The 22,058-nt window shown below is 37.9% G+C and overlaps 1 protein-coding gene across 1 annotated transcript in view; it reads left to right on the forward strand.

Moving 5' to 3' along the window:
- Positions 1–22,058, forward strand: part of USP6NL (USP6 N-terminal like) — a 176,064-nt gene that overhangs the window by 132,216 nt on the left and 21,790 nt on the right. The window contains exons 8-14 of the mRNA XM_026478631.4: positions 1,806–1,915; positions 4,548–4,596; positions 6,131–6,251; positions 9,007–9,101; positions 9,768–9,833; positions 9,927–10,026; positions 12,482–12,634. Coding sequence (XP_026334416.1) covers positions 1,806–1,915; positions 4,548–4,596; positions 6,131–6,251; positions 9,007–9,101; positions 9,768–9,833; positions 9,927–10,026; positions 12,482–12,634 — 694 coding nt within the window. The remainder of the gene's footprint in view (positions 1–1,805; positions 1,916–4,547; positions 4,597–6,130; positions 6,252–9,006; positions 9,102–9,767; positions 9,834–9,926; positions 10,027–12,481; positions 12,635–22,058) is intronic.

A 22,058-nucleotide genomic window follows, 5' to 3' on the forward strand; every position in this document is an offset into this window, starting at 1 on the left:
GGGGGCTGGGGGCATCCTGGCCTCCTTCCCCACGCTGCTCCCAGCACATTGGCGGCCAGGTCCTTGTCTTCCTGACCGGAGACGGAAAGAGACTCCTCTGGGAAATCTGCCCAGCCTAAGGACATAAACCCAGAGACGCTGACTTCGGGGGAACCCCAGTGAAACTGCCCAGACAGATCATTCTGCAGTGGAGACAGTCGTGAAGCCCCACCTCTGCACACAGAGCTTGCCGTCAGCTTTTAGTGTTCTGCCTTTAAATGTAAGCAGACAATGAAATACCGCTGTTCACTTGCATAAAGGAGCTAACGTGAAAGACACACGAGAACAAATGGAAAAAAGAAATGTGTAAGAAACAGACTATAGAGCAAGAAGAAAACTTAAAAAAAAAGATCACAAGTATCTTCAGAGGGATCAAAATAGATATTACATCCCTAGAACAAGTATAAAAGCCTATAAAAAGGAACCTTTGAGAACAACAAAGCTATTAACCATAGAAAATTATAATAGAACTGAAATATTTAAGAGAAGGTTTGAGAGTAATATTTGAAGGAATTTTCCAGAAAGTAGATGATAAATTCAAAGAAATGGAAAATAATATAGAGAAAATATAAGAAAGTTAAATGACAGCCCAGGAGATTCCACACTGTAATAGTAAGATTTCCAGAAAGAGGAAATGGGAATGCAGGCGGGAGGGATGAGGAAATGGACAAAGGAATTACTGAAGAAATCACTCAGAACTGAGAGACATAAGTCCGAGTTTATAAGATTGAAAAGATCGATCAAGTGCCCAACCCTGTGGATAAAAATAGATACAAATCAAGCACAGAAATGTAAAGTTTCGGGACGTGGAGAGAAAAATGCCTACAAGCTTCTAGCGAAAAAGCAGATTTCGTACAAAGAAACCAGAATTAGAGTGGCAGCACTGGAAACTAGAAGACAGTAAAGGCAGTGCCTTTTGAGCAAAAATATTTTCCAATTTAGAATTCTAAAAGAGCTCAACAGTTAAATAAGAAGGAGGTAGTATTGTCAGACATTTGAAGTTTCAAAACAATTTATCTTCCAGCCTTCTACAGGAGCCACTAGAGGATGTGCTCCTCCGAACAAGGGAATAAACCAAGGAAGGAGAAGACGTGAGACCCAGGAAACAGGGCACCCAAGCGAAGGAAGGCCTAGCAGAGGGTGAAGGGGGCGTCCAAGGCCCCAGCTGTGCAGCAGGCCCCGAGGTCCAGGAGCCCCAGGCTGCAGCAGGTCCGAAGGCTCTGGAGGGACATCTGCACAGAGTTGAAATCGGAGAGCACCTTTCCTACTGCAGCAACATCAGAGGAGTGGATGCAGTTTAAAGTGAGTTGGGATTGGATTAGCAGCAAGCGTGTAGAAAATGAAGCAAATCAAGAAACAAGGCAATGATTAGCTCGAAGGAAAACAAAAATGCTGTGCTGGAAAGAAAAAAGAAATCCTAGCGGACTGTGTGGCTCAGCTGCGAAGAGCTTTTACGTAGTCTTAGCAAGGCAGGCTCTGAAAAGTGCTTCATTCCGAATTAAAATCTAACCGTATTGTTAAGACAGGAGGGGAAAGGTGGCGGGAAGAGGGAAGGGATGGGTATGAGAGAGATGGGGGCCTGGGTGGGAGGGAAGCTCTTCGTCGTGTGCCTTTTCACGTTCATTGGTGAACCACAGGCGTGACTTTCCTGAACCAAAACAGTTTTTTAATGATAATGACTTTATGATTTATTGTTTTAATGAGAATTGTTTTCAACAACTGATTTCCATAAAAATGTGCCTTCTTCCCCTCTTTTTTCTCTTCAGAAATTAAAACACAGAGCACGGGGTTGTTCACCTGACATCAGACAAATAGACCTCGATGTCAACCGCACATTTAGGGACCATATTATGTTTAGAGACAGATATGGTGTTAAGTAAGTAAACTTTAATGTTACAAAATGTAAATAGCATTTATAAAGAGTGTTTATTAAAGTCTTTGTTAACTTAAAACATGAGTGAGTAGAATGTCTTGTATGAACTATAATTTTGATCCAGGTCCTAAAGGTTTAAGTTTTTGCAGATCATTTGGTCTGTGTTGTGTGAAACCTAGGATCTGGGTTCACTTAAATTTTTTAACCTTTGATATAGTAGATGCTATTTGGTTGGTAAAGAGTCATTTTATGATCTGGGAATTCTTAAAAATGTAGTAGCTGCTTTTATTAAAATCTTAGTAAAGAAGTTGGAGATTGTGTTACTTTTTGAGAACCATGTCAGTGACAAATAGATCCCTATAAACTTGGCCCCAGTGCATAGCTGAAACTAAAAAAAGTGAGGAATGAATGACTGAAATGAGTATTACAGTTTATGAATGAGAGGTATAGTTTTGCTCACCTCTGCACTGGCTGAGTTCAACAGGAGAAGCAGAAACCAGTAAGAGATGTGCATTCAGAGATTTATTGAGAGGAGTTGGCTTGATAGTGGGGGCTGACTAGGCAAGTCCCATATCTGGAGGACAGGTCATCAGGAGGGACAGCCTGGAACTCCTGAGCACAAGCAGAGCTACTGTCCGCAGGAAGAACTTCTTCAGGGAGGCCTCACATCTGCTCTTAACAGCCTTTCACCTGATTGAATCAGGCCCACCAAGATTATCTAGGATCATCTCCCCTGCTTAAAGTCAACTGCTTATGGATTTTAATCACATCTACAAAATGCCTTTTTTACAGCAACACGTAGATTAGCTTTTGAATAATTGGGGGTTGTAGCCTAGCCAAAGTGACACCAGTGGTGTACTGACCATTGTACATCCTTGTCAACTCTGTTTCCAAATAGAGGTAATACAAGGTCATACTTTTGCCTAACATGATACAACTCTTTTCCCTAGGACTGAAACTAGTCTAACCCTTTCCCCACAAGAGGATGCAAAGTGTTTGGTGATGTTTACCCTTTTGCTTTGACGTTCTGAAACCTAAATACTGCAATATAAAAGTAACTGTTAATAATATATCTGTCTAATATAGCTAATACGTTAGATGAAAATGGAAAAGGAAGGAGGAAAGCAAAAACATTGTTAAATACATATATATAAACATACTCATACCAAAATAAGGAAGAAATGCTCATAACAATTAGAATCATCATTTCTTTTCCTTTTTTTTTTTTTAAGATTTTATTTATTTATTTGAGAGAGAGAGGGCAGAAGAGAGAGTGAGCAGGGGGAGGGGTTGCTTGGAGCAGAGGGAGAGGGAGAAGCAGGCTCTGTGCTGAGCAGGGAGCCTGATGTGGGGCTCGACCCCAGAACCCTAGGATCATGACCTAAGCTAAACGCAGATGCTTAACAAACTGAGCCACCCAGGCGGCCCTATAATCATCATTTCTATGGCTGGGCACATAGTTATAGCTGGTTTCCACTACCCATTTCATACTCCCTTTGCCCTCTGCAGGCACCTCAGCTGGTCATGGTTCTCTACCGGGTGGGGTGACCTAAATTTTAATTCTGGACCATTAGCAGTCCTGCCTGAATTAGATGGCTGTAGTTTTCTATTGACTTTAATCACAAGGTTTGGCTATACTCAGAGACACCCTAAGTATTCTCCTGCGTTCTAGGCCTACTCTTCCTTACATCCATTGTGTAGTAGCAACTCAGTTTCTCCTTAGTAATCAGGATCAGTTGCTCCAGCTGGTACAGTCACCTCCTTCTTTGCTTGTTGATTTAGAGGCATGAGGAGCCCAAAGTGGTTGGGTGGCAGTCTCAGCTTCCAGTTCAGTGGAATCAATGTGTCTCCTGGTGGAAACGTTTCTCCCTTTGGAACTAGAACTCTAGACCAGCAGAGCTTAAGACTGATGGGATGGGAAGCGAACATTTTGCTAGTGGACTCCTAGGGATAATGGTGGGTAGAGTCATCCCATTTCTGCCCCTTGAATCTTGGACACCAGTGTCCTGGCTGTGGGAGAGAGAACACTAGATATTGGCGGCTGATTGAGAGCCCTTGCAGCCTCCCAGAGGATGCCCCAGCCCTGCGAGGTATTGTACCTAGCCTGCGCTCCAGCTGAGGCTTCACGGGGCCTCCATAGTTCTGGCAGGCTGGCTGCTCCTATGGGGATGATTTTATAGTGAGAATAGTTCAGAGAAGGAGGGCAACACATTTAAGAGATTGTGAAGCCATTTGTGTTTTTTGGTATAAATTCTATCAGAATGAATGTCAGGGGTGCCTAGGTGGCTCAGCTGGTTAAGTGTCCAACTCTTGATTTTGGCTCAGGTCATGATCTCGGGGTCGTGAGATCGAGCCCTTCCTAGGACTCCGTGCTGGGCGTGGAGCCTGCTTGAGATTCTCTCTCTCCCTCTGCTCCTCCACCCCCTTTAAAAAGAAAAAAGAACGAATGTCTGTAGCCTTAAATTTAGACTGTACAGAGTATTGTTTACGTTTGAGCTTGGGTTCATTTCTTTATTACAGTAGTACTTTTGTCTGGATTATCTATTTTCAGGCAAACTTTATTTTTTTAAGTTTATAATTTTAAAAATATGTGAAATAACTGAAATATATTCAATATAACCTTTCTTTTCTCTAGGCAACAATCCCTATTCCATGTTCTTGCTGCGTATTCTATTTATAACACGGTAAGTTAGAGCATACCCACACAGGGCTCTTTGAGTTGTATTCTGAGGAACTGGAGGAACTCTCGGGCACCCACTGCCTCTGTGGATCTTTTCAAGGCTCCTCTGGTGACCTTGGGATCTTAGAACAGAACTGATTCAGAAGTGGGAAAAACCACTGTATGTCAGTGCATCTCTCGTTTTCCCCTCTTTCTCTGGATTGTTTTGTTGTGGTGGTGTTTGTCTCGTTTTTATTTTACACAGTCATGCTGAGAATGAGCAGGGCTCGAAGTTTAGGAAGTTGGTGGGCAGATGAATTTTTGCTCGACCCTTGCTCACTCTTCATCACCCCTGGGAGTTTGAGTTTCGGGTCACATTTTGTTCACTCAGCGAGGGCCAAATAGGAGATCATGTGTGTACCTACTTGCTAACCCTAGGAGTGGGCTAAAAGTAAACTTTTTGGTAATAGACCATGTTCTTAACATATCCGTCACTCAGGGGGAGATGATAATTTGGGGAAAGATCAATTAGTTTTGAACCTCATGTGGAGGTTAAATGCTTACTGGCCAGGTTCTAGGAAGGACAACCTTGAAACTTGGGTGTGTAATTTCTATTAAAACCTTTAAGTTATGAGAAATTTTAAACTAGGGCAGGGTATAAAAGAGTTTATTAAAGGCCTTTCTGTAGAAAGGAAGCAATATTTGGGCCTCATGGAAATTGGAGCTGGAACGTGCGAAGCCTTCATTGAGCCAGAGCCACACGTTCTCTTTCTTCCACTCTGGGGCCACATGGTAACTGATTATCTCTGGAAACTGCTTGTTCCACTGTTTCTCCCTCCAGATTGCTTTCTTTGCCTACTCTTCAGTTTTCACATGGCTAAAATTGCACCAACAGACTCAACATGACCATTCCGTTTAAATGCGTCTCACCATCTGATTACAGATATCCTGGAGAGAGTATGTGATTAGTCAGTGTGGCCAGCTCACTGTTCCCCTGGGCTCAAATGACCTCTTCTGCTGCATAGCTTTGGTTCACGTGGCACAAACATGAAGCTCTAAGGCCACATGACAAGCAGGGAATATGGGGAGAGTAGGCAGTTCTCAGAGAAGGGACATAGACTGGCTGGGTATCCCAAAATGTGTCTCTGTAAGGGCTGGGAAATCTAGAGGAGACAGGTCAGCAGCTTGGGAACTGTAGAAGGGGAGAAACTTGCCAGCATTTGAACAAAGAGGAGGAATATTGAACTGAGAATAATACTTACAAAGGAAGAATAAACTATTAGTTCTTTTTACGAAAGGTATAATGGTATTGAATAGGGGACGATAAAAATACGTGTAGCTTGACACTTTGTTCACACTGCTACATTTATTTTTGAATACAAATGTATTCTTTTATAGTTTATAGCTCAATGTAAAAACTGTAGTCTATCTGTAGAATTGCCCATTATTTAATGTGTTTAGGCATTTTCTGATTATTTTGTAGGGCAGGTTTTTATATGTGCATATGCATGTAATTGGATCTTAAAATCCCCAGTTTCTTTGTTCTCATTTATCTTCAGGAAGTTGGCTACTGTCAGGGGATGAGCCAGATCACAGCTTTGCTCCTTATGTATATGAATGAAGAAGATGCCTTCTGGGCCCTGGTCAAACTCTTCTCAGGCCCCAAACATGCCATGCATGGTAAGAAAACCCTATAGTTTATCAAAAACAATAAGGAAGGGAGAAAAAGGTAAATGAAAACAAAGTCAAACTTTGGAAGATGCTTAGTAGGGTTAAGTACAAAAACTTAATGTCTGGGGCTGTTCAGTCAGTTAGTGTTTGTGAGTCATTTCTTGTTTCCTCCTTTATTGAACTTTGCTAAACTTTTCTGTTTACATTTATATTCCTTGATGTTTACCTCAAGGTATAGTGTTGGCATTTTGAAATTCTTTACTTCCTGGCCCCCAGCCAAAACAGACTAATTTAGGTTTGGAGGACTTGAGGAAAGCTGTGTTACTGGGAGAAATAAAAGATGCGTTTGACTAAAACTTTTAGACTGTCATGCAATTACCATTTTGGTGAAATGTGTGTTTTGGTTCTTTTAGCCGTAAAATCGATTCCATTTACAGTAAAAGACTGCTGATAACATGTTGTGGGTACTTCATTATTTAATATCTCAAAATTTGCATGAGTTTTTGGTTTTCCAGTTAGAAGATTGTTTTTAATAACCTTTCCCTTATATCTGTCAAGCATATACAAGAAAGTTTAGAGTTTGGATTGCATCTTCTTTTGGAAATAAAATTAGCATTTGCCCATTTAATGCAAAATTATTTTCCCAGTCCAACCCATGTGATAATACCAAATTAAATACAATTTTTTAGCACGAATCACTCCAAGAATGGTTCGTCTTAGTTCCGTTTGTGAGTAAACTTTATGTGGTGAGGAGCCCACCACATGTTTAAAGTAATATTTTAACATTTTCGGAAGTATGACTATAGTTTTTTAATTCTCACTTTCTTACCATGTGGTTCTTATGGTGGTATTTTGTGTGGTGTGCGTGTGTACACACACGCGTTTGGCTATCTCCCTCACTTTTCCTTGTGAATATTTTTTAAATGAATACTACTACTAATGATAACTGTTTCTGGACACTTTGCAACCCATCAGTAGACTCCAAAAGTAAAACTCAGTATATCAAACTTAACTGCTGTCCAACAGTATCATTTGAAAAGTCATCTTGCAGAAAAATAACTCTCCCTCATCCACCTTTATTTTGCTTCACCATGAAATGGTGTTGCCGATCTGTGTTGAAGTACAAAGGGATGTTACAGTGTCAGTAGTATGTAATTACGCGGAACACTGCCCAAATCTAGGAAAGTCATTTCTTTTGAACACACCTGATAACTTACGTTCAGCAACTGTCACCAGTCTATTAAGTAATATTAATTTCACTATCCTAATATTTGCATTTACTGTGCAGTTAGGTCATTATTTTAGTTAAGTTTCTATTTAGAGATACTTGTTTGTAGGTCTGCCTATGGAATTTTATCACTGAGGGTTGCCTCAGTTCTTTGCATCCCTTAATGGTAGTGATGTCACTTACAAATGTACAGAATAAAGTGAGGGCTGAAGAAAACGAGATTTTAAAATATCAAGTCTGGGCTATCACTAACAAGTGAAGTAATGTTAGTTATCTTAGCATCCTTGAGCTAATGTTTATTACTGAGGGGCATTGCCTTTTTCAAAATGAGACTTTTTCTTGAGATTCTTCTAATTCCCATTCCTATCAAATTGGCCATGAAAGTGGCACAGATAGATAGATAGATACATTTTTTATGACATCAGGAAATGTTACGATGGGAGGAATAGAATCCCTGTCTCTGGAAATTTTTACACATAAGTATGTTCCTTGGGTTCTTGGAGAAACACAGTTTCACTTTTTGGAAGCACATGTTCTGTGGGGAGAAAAAATGAAACTCCAAGGTAAATGAGTCTGGCAGAGTGAGTTCATCAAGCAAACAAAGTTTCTTTATAAAGCGTGGTAGAAACATTGAGAAGCCCTTGCAGGTCATGAATGTGCCAGAAGGGTTTGTGGAGCACACAGCACTTCCCCTGGATTCTTTTTTAAAAACATAGAACATCTATTAACATCTTCCAAAGTTACATAAAACCCAGATTGGAAATAACTAATGGGGAGAAATGATAAATCTGTTGAATGTACGTCCTTTTTAGTGGATCGTGTAGAATATCTGAAAGGAAACTTGTAAATAAAAATAGATGTAAAGTTCCGTGAGTTAGATATACAAAATCAGTACTAACTTACCATGTGCAATTAGTTACTTCCTAGAAATCTTCGAGATTCTGTTGTGTAATGAGATGGGATAAACTAGTTTCTCATGTAACACTGATCATACAGTGTCATTATATCTTAGCTGATGTCAAAGATCACAGAAGGGATTAAAAAGTGATACAAACTTCAGAAGCACAATACTACTGAAGTTGTTAGAGTAAACCTGAGAAAAACAGTAAAATGTTTGTTATGTAGCGCACTGACAATAAAACGAATTAAGTCCTCAAGATTAGAATAACCTTTAAAAATGCGTGCATTTAGGATACGCTTTAAGATACTTCAAGAGAACAGACAGTCCTGATAAATGGCTTCAGTTTTCATTTTTTTCTTGGTTTCTAAGTTTCCCTTGTAATTCAGAAATATTCTGTCCTCTTCTATATTTTTACAAGGTTATAGGGGATCTTTAGCAAACAAGTATTAGACTGTAAGTTTCATCACCCGGAGCTTTCACACGCTTATTTCCTTGGTGGGGTGGACAAGTATCTTAGTAACTACTGGATTTCTGTTGTTGCTGACAGTTAAAAATGAAAGAAATGTGTTGCGTTTCGAAAGAGGGGTTTTTGTTGCTATTGTTTATGAAATGCTGTTTTTATGTTTGTATTTTAGGCTTTTTTGTTCACGGTTTTCCTAAACTCTTGAGGTTTCAAGAACATCATGAAAAAATACTGAATAAATTTCTATCCAAGCTTAAGCAACACTTGGTAGGTAGATGTGACATTGACTTACACCCATTTACACCACGAGTAAAGCCAGAAGAATTTAGTGCAGCCTTTGGTCCCAATTACTTTATTGATTTGCAGTGTTATCCATTTCATTTACTATGCAGTTGTAATTCCCAGGTGTTTGAAGAGCATGAGATTTGTGGAATTTAGTATTGATGAACCATCACAGCCCTAACTCATAAAATCAAACCACTTCTTTGCAGATGATATATACAAGTGGTACAGTTTTTAAAGATAAATGATTTCTCAGTAATTTTGGAGGCCTTTTTATTGCACTAAAAGTACTTTAAGGGTCATACAGACTCATCCTTAGTGAGCCATATATATGCTCTACTATAAAACATGATAATTTAGTGAAGCAGAGATACTTCACTGTCAAATATATTATAGAGAATCAAAATGTTGTATTACAATCCTCTAGAAGAAGGATTTATTCTTAAGGTGATTTCCAAAACTGAGATTGAGGAAGAAAGAGAGGGAGTAAGGAGAAAAAACTAGAAATATTCCAGCATGTAAAAGATTTGGAATGAAACGGTTTTATGTTTAGCTATGATAGCTATCTCCAACAGCTTTCCTAACTTTTAGTATTAGATTGTCATATTTTTTTGCTGCAATCCAGAAATTTGAAGTCTTTGTTTTTTTCAGGATTCTCAAGAAATCTACACAAGTTTTTACACAATGAAATGGTTTTTTCAATGTTTCCTTGATCGTGTGAGTATTTCTTTACAAAACTCAATAATAAAATTATAAATACCAGACAAGAGTGAGCTGTTAATCTTATCTCTGTTTTGTTTTTAATTATAGACTCCCTTTACACTAAACCTCAGAATATGGGATATCTACATCTTTGAAGGAGAACGAGTTCTTACCGCTATGTCTTACACAATCTTAAAATTACACAAAAGTAAGAAAATGTTTAAGTATAAAGATTTCACAAAGATCAAGGCTTGATTTAACTCTGATTTCTCATTCCCCACCCAACTTCAGATTCATTTTCTTTTCGTAGTGAATTTAAAAAATTCTTGAAAGTCAGTGAAAAAATCATGTTCAGTTAGTAATCAGCTTCCATCAGTTCTTTCTCATGGCTTGAGGCTGACTACATTGCAGAGGTCTTTGATTTTTTTTTTTCTAAGTTTAGTTTTCCCACTTAAGCAGTAGAATGCAATGTGTTGGTTTCACTAGTAATATTATTCTTACTAAGTATTTGTTTCCTTATTCCTAATAACGGCTTTTCTTCAGTCTAAATCTCTGATTTATAATCAGAGAAGAGAGAGACCAAAGAAACCAGACCCTTAGTTAAAAAGTCTAGTGAAGACATTTGCCATCACTCTGTCCTCCATCCAGGCAAAAAGCACCCAGCTCCAAGCTGTAGCCCAGAGATGGGGCACCTGCTGCTTATCTCTCTGCTTGACTGCATTGTGGCCTCTGGGGCAAGTACGGTCACTTGTTGGGTAAATGCAATTTTCAGTTGCAGTATTTCAAGGGCTCTATACATTTGGCATGCAGTGCCTTACTTTAAAAATCAAGAAATGAGAATTTTCTTCTTGAATGTGAAGAACCTTATTCATCTAAAAGTCTCAGTTCAACCTTTAAAATTAGAACTCCTCCTATTACCTCCTCTTGTAACTCTGCAGAGAGGAGAATCATTGAAAGCTTTAGAACTTCACAGAGCACCTGGAGTCTAGGTCTTAACAACATGGTTTCACATTCATTGATCATTCTCCTCCCTTAGGTTATTCTTGAATGATTCTTCAGTTCAGCTTCCCAACTAAATTATAAGCTAATTGAGTACTTGGGGGGTACGTTTTGTGAGGTTTTCCCCCTGCTATGCTTGCTATTCTAAGTACATGTTAGGTATTTTAAAATAAAATTGTTTGATTGCTTACTTGAAAAGCAGGCCTTTGAATTGTCCAAACTTTAGAGAAAAGTGAAAACTCCTGTAAAATCAAGTTTGTATCATTTATTCTGAAAGATAAGGATTCAGAAGTCTGGTTCATTTCCCTTACACCCCGTCCTCCATTGTCCAGCACACAAACCACAGCACCGAGAGAGCTGTCTCCCAGGACTCAGGGTCTGTCCGGAAACCGTAGGAAATCAATCTCTGTCTTTCCCCCACCGACCTCCTCACCTCCTCCTCTTCTCTTTCCCTCCCCACCCTTCCTCTCCTCTCTGCCTCTTTCCTCTCTTTCTGGATTACAAACTGACCAAGATATGGAACAAAAGTATATTTTTTATTAAAACATGTATGTATTGGTTTAATGTTTACTAAACAGCAAGAAAGTGGAAACATGATATATTTCTCCGTAGCTGTGTTCTCTGTCTTAAATTATGTTTTATTTACATGAGTCTTGATTAATTTTGGCAATGAAAAGTTTCTTCACCCTTTGCAAATAAACTTTAAAGCATAATACCTACTTTATATCCTATCATATCATCAGACTGAATAGCTGTTGAAAAAAATGTGTCTGCTGCTCTGTAGTTTTTTCTCAGAAAGACAAAAGCTCAAGGACTTACATGGAGTTTCTTCACCACCATATGAAGCTTTAAAAACTGTGTCTGGGCACCGTAACCATGAGTTCAGCTAAAGCTCCTAAGATTTTGTTCTTGTTTTTTTCCTGATTGCCTTAATAGTATTTAGAGACATTGTCATGGGAGGTTTATCACACACTGATTTTAAATAGTAAAAAAAAAAAAAAAAGTGGTAATAACCTAAATGTCCAGTATTAAAAGACTGATTAAGTGAATTATAGTACATTATAGTCTATCCGATGGACTCAAAGTATAATCCGTTTTTTAAATTTATACATGTGTACACACACCTACTTGTAGGGCAGTGGCTAGTGGGCTTGTAGCTGATTTTTGCTTTCTACTTTGTATCTGTAATCTGAATTTTTTTAAATAAAACTAATTTCATAAGTAGAAATACAAATGATGTTAGTAATCCAGATTTTTTGGAAATTCTGAAACCGTAAATATAGAGACTTGAAATGGGTTTGCCTGTGGGAGGTGGAGCTCTGTAACAATAAAGCAGAAAGTCCCCATGTCATCCTGAGTGGCCTGTGTCTCTAAGAGGTGCTTGCTCTGGGTTAATATTAATGTCTAGGGTGTGATGTTCTTAAATAAACCGATGAAAAGGTATTTAGCAGTAATCACCTCTCCGTCTTCCCAAAGAGTAGATCGACTGCTTGGATATCAGAAAGTACTTCTATCTCACTGAGTGTCAGTGGTGTTCACAGTGCATGTATAAGTTGTATGCTGCGCCCTTTTTAAAAAACGCTGCAGCAGAATAGAACACGTTACCTTCTCAACTTGAAGTAACTGTTGACTCAGCATTTGTATTTCTCTCATTTTTTTCTTAGAACATCTAATGAAATTGTCTATGGAAGAACTTGTAGAATTTCTTCAGGAGACCCTGGCAAAGGATTTTTTCTTCGAAGATGACTTTGTAATAGAGCAACTTCAGATTTCTATGGTAGAACTAAAGCGTGCAAAATTAGACCTTCCAGAACCTGGTAAGAAATATTCACACACTTTCTATCTAAGTCATAATTAAAGTTGGGAAACGGCACAGTGAACACGGGCCATTTCTGTTTCAGAACATAAGCTTATGTGTACTTATGATGGCAAGCTGCTTACGGCTTTGTGCTTATTTTTTAAAAAAGGCAAGCGCATTAATGAAATCTGCCTCTCCTAATAGAATAACTGTACTATCCTTGCTTAAATTTAGAAGGTTTGGATGGCAAATAATACTGATCAACAGAAGTAATCGTGGTGTTTTAATGAGCATAAACAATGACCGTTACTTTCAGCATCTCATTTTATAAAACCGTAAAGAATAGCAGAGAAAATAAAAGACCCATGTTATAGAAGAGCCTTTGTGTGAGGACCTGGATACTGAAGTGCTTCTGTGTGGAGCTACAGGACCAGCAGATGGCGGGACTGACACTGGAGCCCAAGCTTTCTGACTGCCGATCCTGGGCGCTTGGCTGTGGGTTGCAGCGTAGATAACATTTTATTCACTTATTTCAGAACCTCTTCCAGCACCTCCTAGTAGATTTTCTGCAAGGTGCTGGGCAGGAGATTCAGCAACTGAAGAGAAAGACATGCTTCTTGTCTCAAGGTGCACACAGGGGAGAGAGAATTTATATAACTGATAACAAATGAAGTGTAAATAGGATAAATGGGGAAGGATTAAAGGGGAAGGGTCAGATGAGAGGGAAGAAAAAAGAAGATATGGCAAAATCACAGCAGGAATAACTCAAAGTTTTGACCAGATATTACTGGAGAAGGAATGGTTTCCTGAGAAAAAGTCATTTTTTGCCCATTTTCTTTCTTGTCTTTGTTCTAAGCTGTTCCAACTGTTAGGCCCTCAGGTAGAGTTGGAGGTAGCATTTCCCGGTCAGTGCGGCACATATTTTGGTGTCTTCTTGGAGATGTCTGTGCAGAAGGACAAGCAGACACACGCTCGTGGAAAGTACACCTTTTCCCCTTTGGTAAAAACCAAGATGCTGTGCCTTTAGTTACTTCATTTTGAGGTGTCTAATCGGTGTTTCTCCGAGGTTCGTTCTGGGTCATCAGGATTCACTAGAAAACAGACTGTCACAGCAATGATTGGTGGTCAGAGGCCCCGTGAAGCCATCACCTTTGCTAAGTGAGAACACCCCTGTCGTGTTCGGTGTAATCACGTCCATTCCCCGCTGATTCTTCACCGTAGCAGGGAGCGCCCGTGGAAGAGCAGTTAGTCAAGTGTATTCTTGCCACTTTAACATTGATTTCAGAATATCTTGCCTTTCTTTCAAGAGAGTCAAGACACGTTTTAGTAAAAGACCTACAGAAAGAAAAAAATATATGTAGGGGAACTATTTAAACATGAGAATAAAATATTGCAGAATAGGATGATTTAGCGTCTAACTCGCAGCTATTATTTATTGAATGCTTAGGCTGGGCCCCGGGCTGCATGCATGATCTCACTTAATCCCGAAAAATAGCTCAGAAACAGTACTCACCCGTCTTTTGCACGTGAGTAAACCTAGTAGTAGTAGTTCATAAGATCTTTTTACTAAGCGGTGGTAGAATGGGGATGGGGGCAGGTGGGAATAAAGCGAGAGGGAGAGATAAATAACAGCAGGCACGTTGACTGAAGCTGCCCTGATCGTACCGCTGAAGCGCACAGTGGCGAGGTGGCTCTTGCACTTCTAGGACAACGATCTTTCACCTGTATTTCTACTACTGCATTTACTTTCTGGGCTTTGTGCTCTGCAGTCTGCCCACCCAGTGTTCTCCTCTTTAAATTACTGCAAGCTATGTATGGAACATTAAGATAATTAAGTGGTCATTGTAGTAAGAAATTTTAACATCCTATCATCCTAAAAACACACATGAGCATGTTATTTCTTTGTGGCTCCTTAAGAGCTGCCTCAGTTTGCAAGTTGTTTTCGCAGGCGCACACAACACATGGTATTTTAAATTGTTAAATTTTTTTCTAGTTGGATTGAGTTTTCCATTGTTTCTATTCATATTTCCTTAATTTTGATTGAGTGTCCTTTTTTATTTTTGTTGGGCATTTTAATTTCTTTTTCTATAAACCTCTCTGTTCATCTGCCCATTTTTCTCTTGCTGTATTCATGCACGTTCTTCCTAGGTAAAGGAAATTGACCAGTTTTATTATATGTGTTGTAGATACTTTTCATGTAGAATTTTAAAAGATTTAATCAGTTTTTTCCTTTATGGCATCCCACTTCGGTGTCTTAGCATTCCACATGCTGAATGAAAAATTTTAGGGTTACCCATATTTTCTCCTGCAACTTTTATGTTTTTATTTTTTCATGCTTAAATCTTTAGCCCATTTAGAATTACTTCTGGTTTTAAGGGAAGAGTTTTAAGGGTGTGTTTTTAATTTCCACAAATTTGTGCATTTCCCAATTTTACTTCTGTTGATTGACTTCTGACTTCATCCTGTTGTGGTCAGAGAAGATACTTGGTAGAACATCTATCTTTTAAAATCTGTTGAGACTCAATTTGTGACCTAACATACGGCATGAAAATGTTTCATGTCCACTCGAGAAGAAGGTGTATACTCTAGTTGCTGCATAGGGAGTTCCATGAATGTCTGTTAGATCCAGTTGGCTTATTGCGTTGTTCATGTCCTCTGTATCCTCATCGTCTGCCTGGATGTTCTATCCGTTACTGTGGGCTGGGTCTTGAAGTTTCCAGTTATCACTGTAGAACTATTTCTCCCTTCAATTTTGTCAGTTTGTGTAGCCTATATTTTGATGGTCTATTGTTAGGTGCATACATATTTGCTGTTATTATATCTGCTTGCTGTATATAATGTCCTTTTTTTTTTTTGTCTCTAACCTTTTTTAGATGTATAGTCTATTTTGTCTGATTTGGTTTAGCCACCCCTACTCCCTTTTGTTACTGTTTGCTTGGAATGTCTTTTCCCATCATCCTTTCACTTTTAATCTGTTATTGTCTTTTGATCTAAAGTGAGTCTCCTGAAGGCAACATATAGTTGGATCCTGTGTCTTTATCCATTCTGCCAATCTCTGTCTTTTGATTTAAGAGTTTAAACCATTTACTTTTAAAGTAATTACTGATGAAGGATTTCTGTCATTTTGCTATTTGTTTTCTGTATCCTTTATAGAATATTGTCCCTTATTTCCTGAATGACTATCTTACTTTCCATTCGGTTGATTTTTTTTATTGTGAAATGTTGAAATTACTTTTTTTCTTCTGTGTATATTCTATCGCTATTTGTGTGTGTGTGTGTGTGTGTGTGTGTGTATGTGTGTGTGTGTGTGTGTGTGGTTAAAGGAGTTACATTTAACATTTTAAAGTTGTAACTCTCTAATTTGGATTTGAGTTAACTTTAATAACATGCAAAAGCCCTGCTCCTTTACAGTTCCATCCCCAGCCCTTTCAGTTGTTGGTGTCCCCAGATGACTTCTTTATACATTCTGTGCCCCCAAAACATAAAGTAATAATTCTTTAAATGCATCAGTCTCTTCAGTTATGGAGAAAACAAAATGTGGAGTTACAAACCAAAGTTACAACAATAATAGCTTTTAGACAAATAATTGTTTTTTTTTAAAACTATTATTCTCTTGAATCATGTAGAAAAACAGAAAGTGGAGTTACAAATCATCGTTATAGTAATAATAGCTTTTATAATTCCCCATGCATTTACCTTATTGTGATATTTATTTATTTTTTTAATTTAAATTCAGTTAGCCAACATATAATACATCATTAGTTTTTGATGTCATGTTCAATAATTCATGAGTTGTGTATAACACCTAGTGCTCATCACATCTTTATTTCTTTTTACGCCTTTGAATTTCTGTGTAATGTCCTTTCATTTCACACTGCACCCTTGAACATTTCTTTCAGGGCAGGTCAAATATTTTCTCTGCCCTGTCTCCCTCTCCTTCTGGGATTCCCATAATACATATGTTTGTCTGCTTGATGATTTTTCCACAGTTCCTTAGGCTCTGTTCACTTTTCTTCAATCTTTCTTCTTTCTGTTGCTCAGACTTGATAATTTCCATCGTCCTATCTTCAAGTTGGCTGATTCTTTCTTATACCTGCTTAAATATGCCTTTGAATGCCTCTAGTGATTATTTAATTTCATTTATTGTATTTTTCAGCTTCAGAATGTCTTCCTGGTCTCTTTTTATAAAAAAGTGTTCTCTTTATTCATATTATCATTTTGTTCATGCATGATTTTCTTGACTTTCTCCACATATTCCTTTAGTTCTTTGAGCTTCTTTAAGATGCTTATTTTAAAGTTTTTGTCTAGTTTGGTCTACCACTGGCCTTTTTCAGGGACAGTGTCTGTTGATTTATTTTTTTCCTTTGAATGAGCTATGCTTTCCTGTTTCTTTGTATCTCTTGTGATTTTTGTTGTTGTTGTTGTTGTTGTTGAAAACTGGGCATTTGTAACCGATGATGTGGTAACTCTGGAGCTTTCTCCCTTCCCCCCAGGTTTGCTGTTTTTTGTTGTTTTGTTTGTTTGTTTTATTGTTGTAGGCTGTGTCTGTGCCAAGGATCAGCCTGAAGTGTAAACCTAAGTTCTTCTCAGAACTTTTTCTGAACCTTTCCCTGGTTATGTATAGTCACTTTCTAATTTTCCCCATATATGTAGTAGTTTTCGAATGTCCTAATCTTCAATATCTGCCCCCTAGAAGGGGGGAAATAAAAAGAGGAGATAAAGGGGACTGGCCCTTTAAAGTCCCTGAAAGTCGCTTAGAGGGGCTTACAACAGTGGGGCGAGGTGCAACAAAAGTGGCCTCCACCTCTTTGTCTGCACCTCTCTGATAGAAGCAGCTATCAGCAGTCAGAGCACAGATCTCCAGCATCTGGAGGATGCATTCTTTTTGCCCATCTTCGTTCTCCAAGCAAGCTGCATGCACACGGCTCCAGGAACAACAGTGTAAAGCTGCTTGCCCTGTGGCCAGGGGTGGGGTGTGGGCATGGGTAGTTTCTACAGTGCTGAGAGCTGAAGTTGACCAATATTAACTGCAGTTTACCATTCAAGCCTTCTCCTGGCAGTTTGTAAGCTTCCAGTAGACACCAGAGTTCCAAAATAGTTATATAGACATACCCTAGGTGGGGAGACAGACAGACCGTAGGTGGGGAGACCCTAGGTGCTGGTGCTTCTTACTCTGCCATCTTCCTGGAATCCTCTCCCTTTCAATATATTTCCAATGTTATGTAGCAAGATTTATTCCCTCACCTTTTCCAAGATTGTAGATACACAGTTATCAACAAATATTAGTGTTTTTTCTTCCTTTTAAATATTTATGCTTACTTATTTTTTGTCTCAAGAAGATACCAAACTGTTACTGTTTTTCTAAATTTAAAAAGTAAGTGGATGTTGAGGTGTTTTTTTTTTTTTTTCTTTAATGGTTTTTAGGCACAAGTGAGCTAATCTTTTTAAAACCTTTTAGTATGGTGAATTTTAGTAATGTATTTTCTATTTGTGAACCACCATTACACTTCTTGGATAAATTTCACTTAGTTGTGATAAATTATTCTGTTAAAGTACTGATGATTTAAATGTGCTAATATTTTACTTAACTTTTTTGTTGTTGCTATTCCTATGTGGGATTGCACTGAAGTTAACTAAAACTTCTGTGTATTATCAGGTTACGCTAGCATCATAATTTGGAAAGTTTCTTTCTTCTGCTGTGTTCTCGAAAATTTTATGTAGTATGAAAATTGTCCCTTAACAGTTCAAAATACACTTATGAAACTGTTTTAGTCTGATATGCTTGTTTTGTGGGGAATGACTTGTAGATAACTTAATGCTTTCCTGGTTTGGTTATTGTTTTATTATCTGTTTTGTCTTCTTTGCATCATTTATTCTTTTCTTAGAAAGTTGTTCACTTCAGTTTCTAGATTTATTTGCATAAAGTTTTACAAAAAGCTTTTCAAATGTACAAAAAAGAAAGAGTGTTAAAGCCCCCCCATATATCCATCGCACAGCTTATTGAATAATTTTTAAGTGAAAATAAAGATTCTCATGATATTTCGCAGTAAAGAATTTAGACTCTATGTTTAAGAAACAAGGACATTCTCCTGGCTAACCACAGTGCCATTATCAAAGCTCATAAAATTAACAATATAATCCTCAAGTACGATGTAATACCAATTCCATATTAAAGTTTTCCATTTATACCCAAAACTGTCTTAGCTGTTTTTCTCCACCAGGTTTTAGCCAGAGACCACTTTGTTTATATGCCTGTTAGGTCTCTTAATTTGCAACAGCCTCTTCCTCTTCCTTTCTTCCCACCCCTACTTTTATTTTACTCCTTTGTCAGTGACATTTCCCATTGCCTTAGAGAATGAATGCCTCCTATTTCGGAGTAGTCTGAATTTTCTTTCCAGTAGTCATTTAACTAGTTCCTGTAGCCTCTATATTTTTCTATCAGCTTAGAAGTTAGATGTAGAGGTTTAATTAGATTCAGATGAAATAGGCACATAATGACTAGTTTTATTACTATCAGTGATACTTCTTGATCCCTGGCTAAAAGGTAGTGATAACCAGATCGCTTTAAAAATAAGATTTTTTTTTTAATTGCAAGAACTTTTCAGTTAGCAAGTCATCTGTGGCATAATGTTTTGACACTTTACAGATACCCACTTTCCTTTTAATCTTTCCCCTGATGGTTTTAGCTTCCGTTAATAATCCTTGCCGAAAACAAATATTTCACTACAGGTTGTAAAGTAGTAATTTTCAAATTCCATTATTTCTTTTATCAGCAGATTTTCTTCAGTAACAAAGCGTTTTCTCTCCTTCATCAACAAGGGGCTCTTTAGTTACCCAAAGATGTGTTTCCTACTCAAAAGGCAGAATAAATGCTTAATTGTTTTCTTTTACCAGTTTTTGAAGTTAGGAGTTGATGTTCTTGATTATCTCTAGTGGCAGAAAGTTAACTTTTGTTTTGGCTTTTTCATTGTGAATCCATGGAATTTGATATATTCTTAATGTGTCGATCAGCTATAATTATTATTGTTTTAATGCTCACATTGTTCTCAGTTTGGCCAGTGGGACCTCCCTTAAACTGGTTTCTGTGCTCTTCTGACTCAACACTATTCATCTTTGAATACTTCCTTGCTTTTATGTGTAGCAAGATATTTCTGGCTTACCTTAAAAATCCCCTATTCCTCAGTTTTATTACACAATTTATGAATATATCCTCATAAGAACTCTAGATAATCTTTGCAGTATGTTGAGTGAAGTATGAAGGCTTTCCATTACTTCGGGTCGGGAAATATTCTTTGAGTCTTTTTCCTTTGCTTTTACATATAAACGTGAGTTGAAAGCACATATATTTACACAAACGTACACAGCTTTTTCATAACTGTCTTTTATCAACAAATGTTTCCTTCTCTTCCTAATTTGTTGCTTATCTTTATATCCTTGTTTGTGTTGTTAGTCTTTATTAGGAATATATCAAGTCTTTCCTTTATGTTGCTCATCTGATTTCCAGCCATTTGTGTCCTGTCTTACGTTGTTTCTGTTTTATTGATTAATTCTATCATGCTTTTCTTTTTGACCGCTGTTGTGTTAAACATGCATGAAGTAGTTAGAAAGTTTCAGGTCTCCATTACTTATTGTGACTCAACTCTGAAGACCCCAGTTTAAATAAACGTACGTTTAGTTGGCAAGCAAAGAATGAAAATGACTCACGTTGTTTCCTGTATACCCCACTGGCTTGCAGTCTTGAGGTGGGACTATCCCTTGGTTCTCCTCAGAGGTCTATCTTCTATTCACAGGATGCCGTCTGGCAAAGACTTTGTGAGTTAGGGAGGTCACTGGTTAGAAAGCCCATGTTAATCCACTGTGACTGCCCGTTTGACCCAGCTGTAGCTTATGACCATATGACCTAGAAAAATCTAGAGCAGATTTTTCTTAGAATAACTGAGAGAGCCATTTTAATTTTTATCTTTGATTTTAGGTATCAGAAAACATGAAACTTAAGTAACCTTGTTAAGAAAGGAAAGCATTTTGTTGCTTTTAGCTGTGGTACATGTCCTTTTTCATCCTAGGGAAATTGGGATTTTTTATTTTGTCTCTTTATAGAAAAACTTTGCCAGCTTCAGGATTGCCTTTTCTCTTTGGTATGGTTTTTTGTAATGGTAACCAAAAATTTTGACAGAACGAAAGAAGAAAATATTAATTTTCCCATTTTTCCTGCCTATTTCCTATCATGGTAAAATGTTCAACTTTACCCCATCTCCTTAGTCTCCAAAATCTTCTCCCCGCTACCCCCGCTTACTAGCACTCCATGCATTGACAGTCTGTTGAGACACCACGTTCTGTGTTTCGTTCGTTTCCTCCCCTCCAGGCTCACTCCCAGGGCCGCGTCACCTGCACCGGAAGCCCTGCCTGACTCAGCGCTGCTCACCTCCTTGTCTTGCTAGAGTCATCTGGTGAAATGCCAGCCGTTTCGAGGGGCACTTCTGTGCTTAGTTTGACCTGAGATACTCTCCTGGTCTGCCGTCTGCTTGTTTTCCTATTTCCATCCTTCCCACCTTGTCAGACACTTTTAACGTAGGAACAGTAACGGCAAACTTTTGAGTCTTCTTTTGTGATAGACTTCTTGCAAAATGCTTTCTTTACATACACGGGTCACTTAATTTTTCTCAGCAGCCTTTGGGAATAAGGTATTTGTTGACTCAAGTTTGTTAATATCCTTGAGGACAATTTTTGGTGCACAGAATTTTTGAGGTTTGTTTCTTCAAACAAAAGAAACTTTGATTTCTGAAAGTTACAAATCCCGAAACCTAGTTCTTCTTTAGTTTGTTAATTCAGCTTATAAAAGTCAGTAGACTGTTTTTAAATCTGGGAAAATTTGCCATTCTCTTTTAAAGGGAACATTAATGTTTGGTTAACGTTAATGGTAGCTAGTGTTTGGTTCCATTTACAAATGAACTCCTACAAACATTTAAAATTGCATTTATAAATTTAATACATGCAGTTCCTTAAACATATCAACTTTTAAATTTAAAAACAAAACCTGTAGTTCTTAACTTCTAAATGTGATAAATTTAAGAATTTGCTAAACCTTGAGTCCCTTAAAAATTAGTTACACTACTATTTATAAATTTCAGATCATAAGTTCAAATAAATGACTTTTAACTGACATGAAAAAGCAACTTGGCCAAATTTTCTTAATGTAAATATATAAGATACTAAATATGGACAGATTCCTTAATGCAGAAAATATAGAATTAATCTTGTGTTTAATTCTCTTCAGTTTTTCTATACTTAATTCTAGATCTTTATGAATGAAAAAATGAATTTCAGATACATTTGGAAAGTACTTTGTTCGTCAGTTGAAATATGAGCCAGGACTCCAACTGAATTCTCATCAGTGACCGAACTCCCAGGCAGAACCACTTTTTATTATTGCTGGGGCCATGCCC

This window comes from Ursus arctos, unplaced genomic scaffold, assembly GCF_023065955.2.
Source record: "Ursus arctos isolate Adak ecotype North America unplaced genomic scaffold, UrsArc2.0 scaffold_30, whole genome shotgun sequence".
Taxonomy (NCBI): Eukaryota; Metazoa; Chordata; class Mammalia; order Carnivora; family Ursidae; genus Ursus; species Ursus arctos.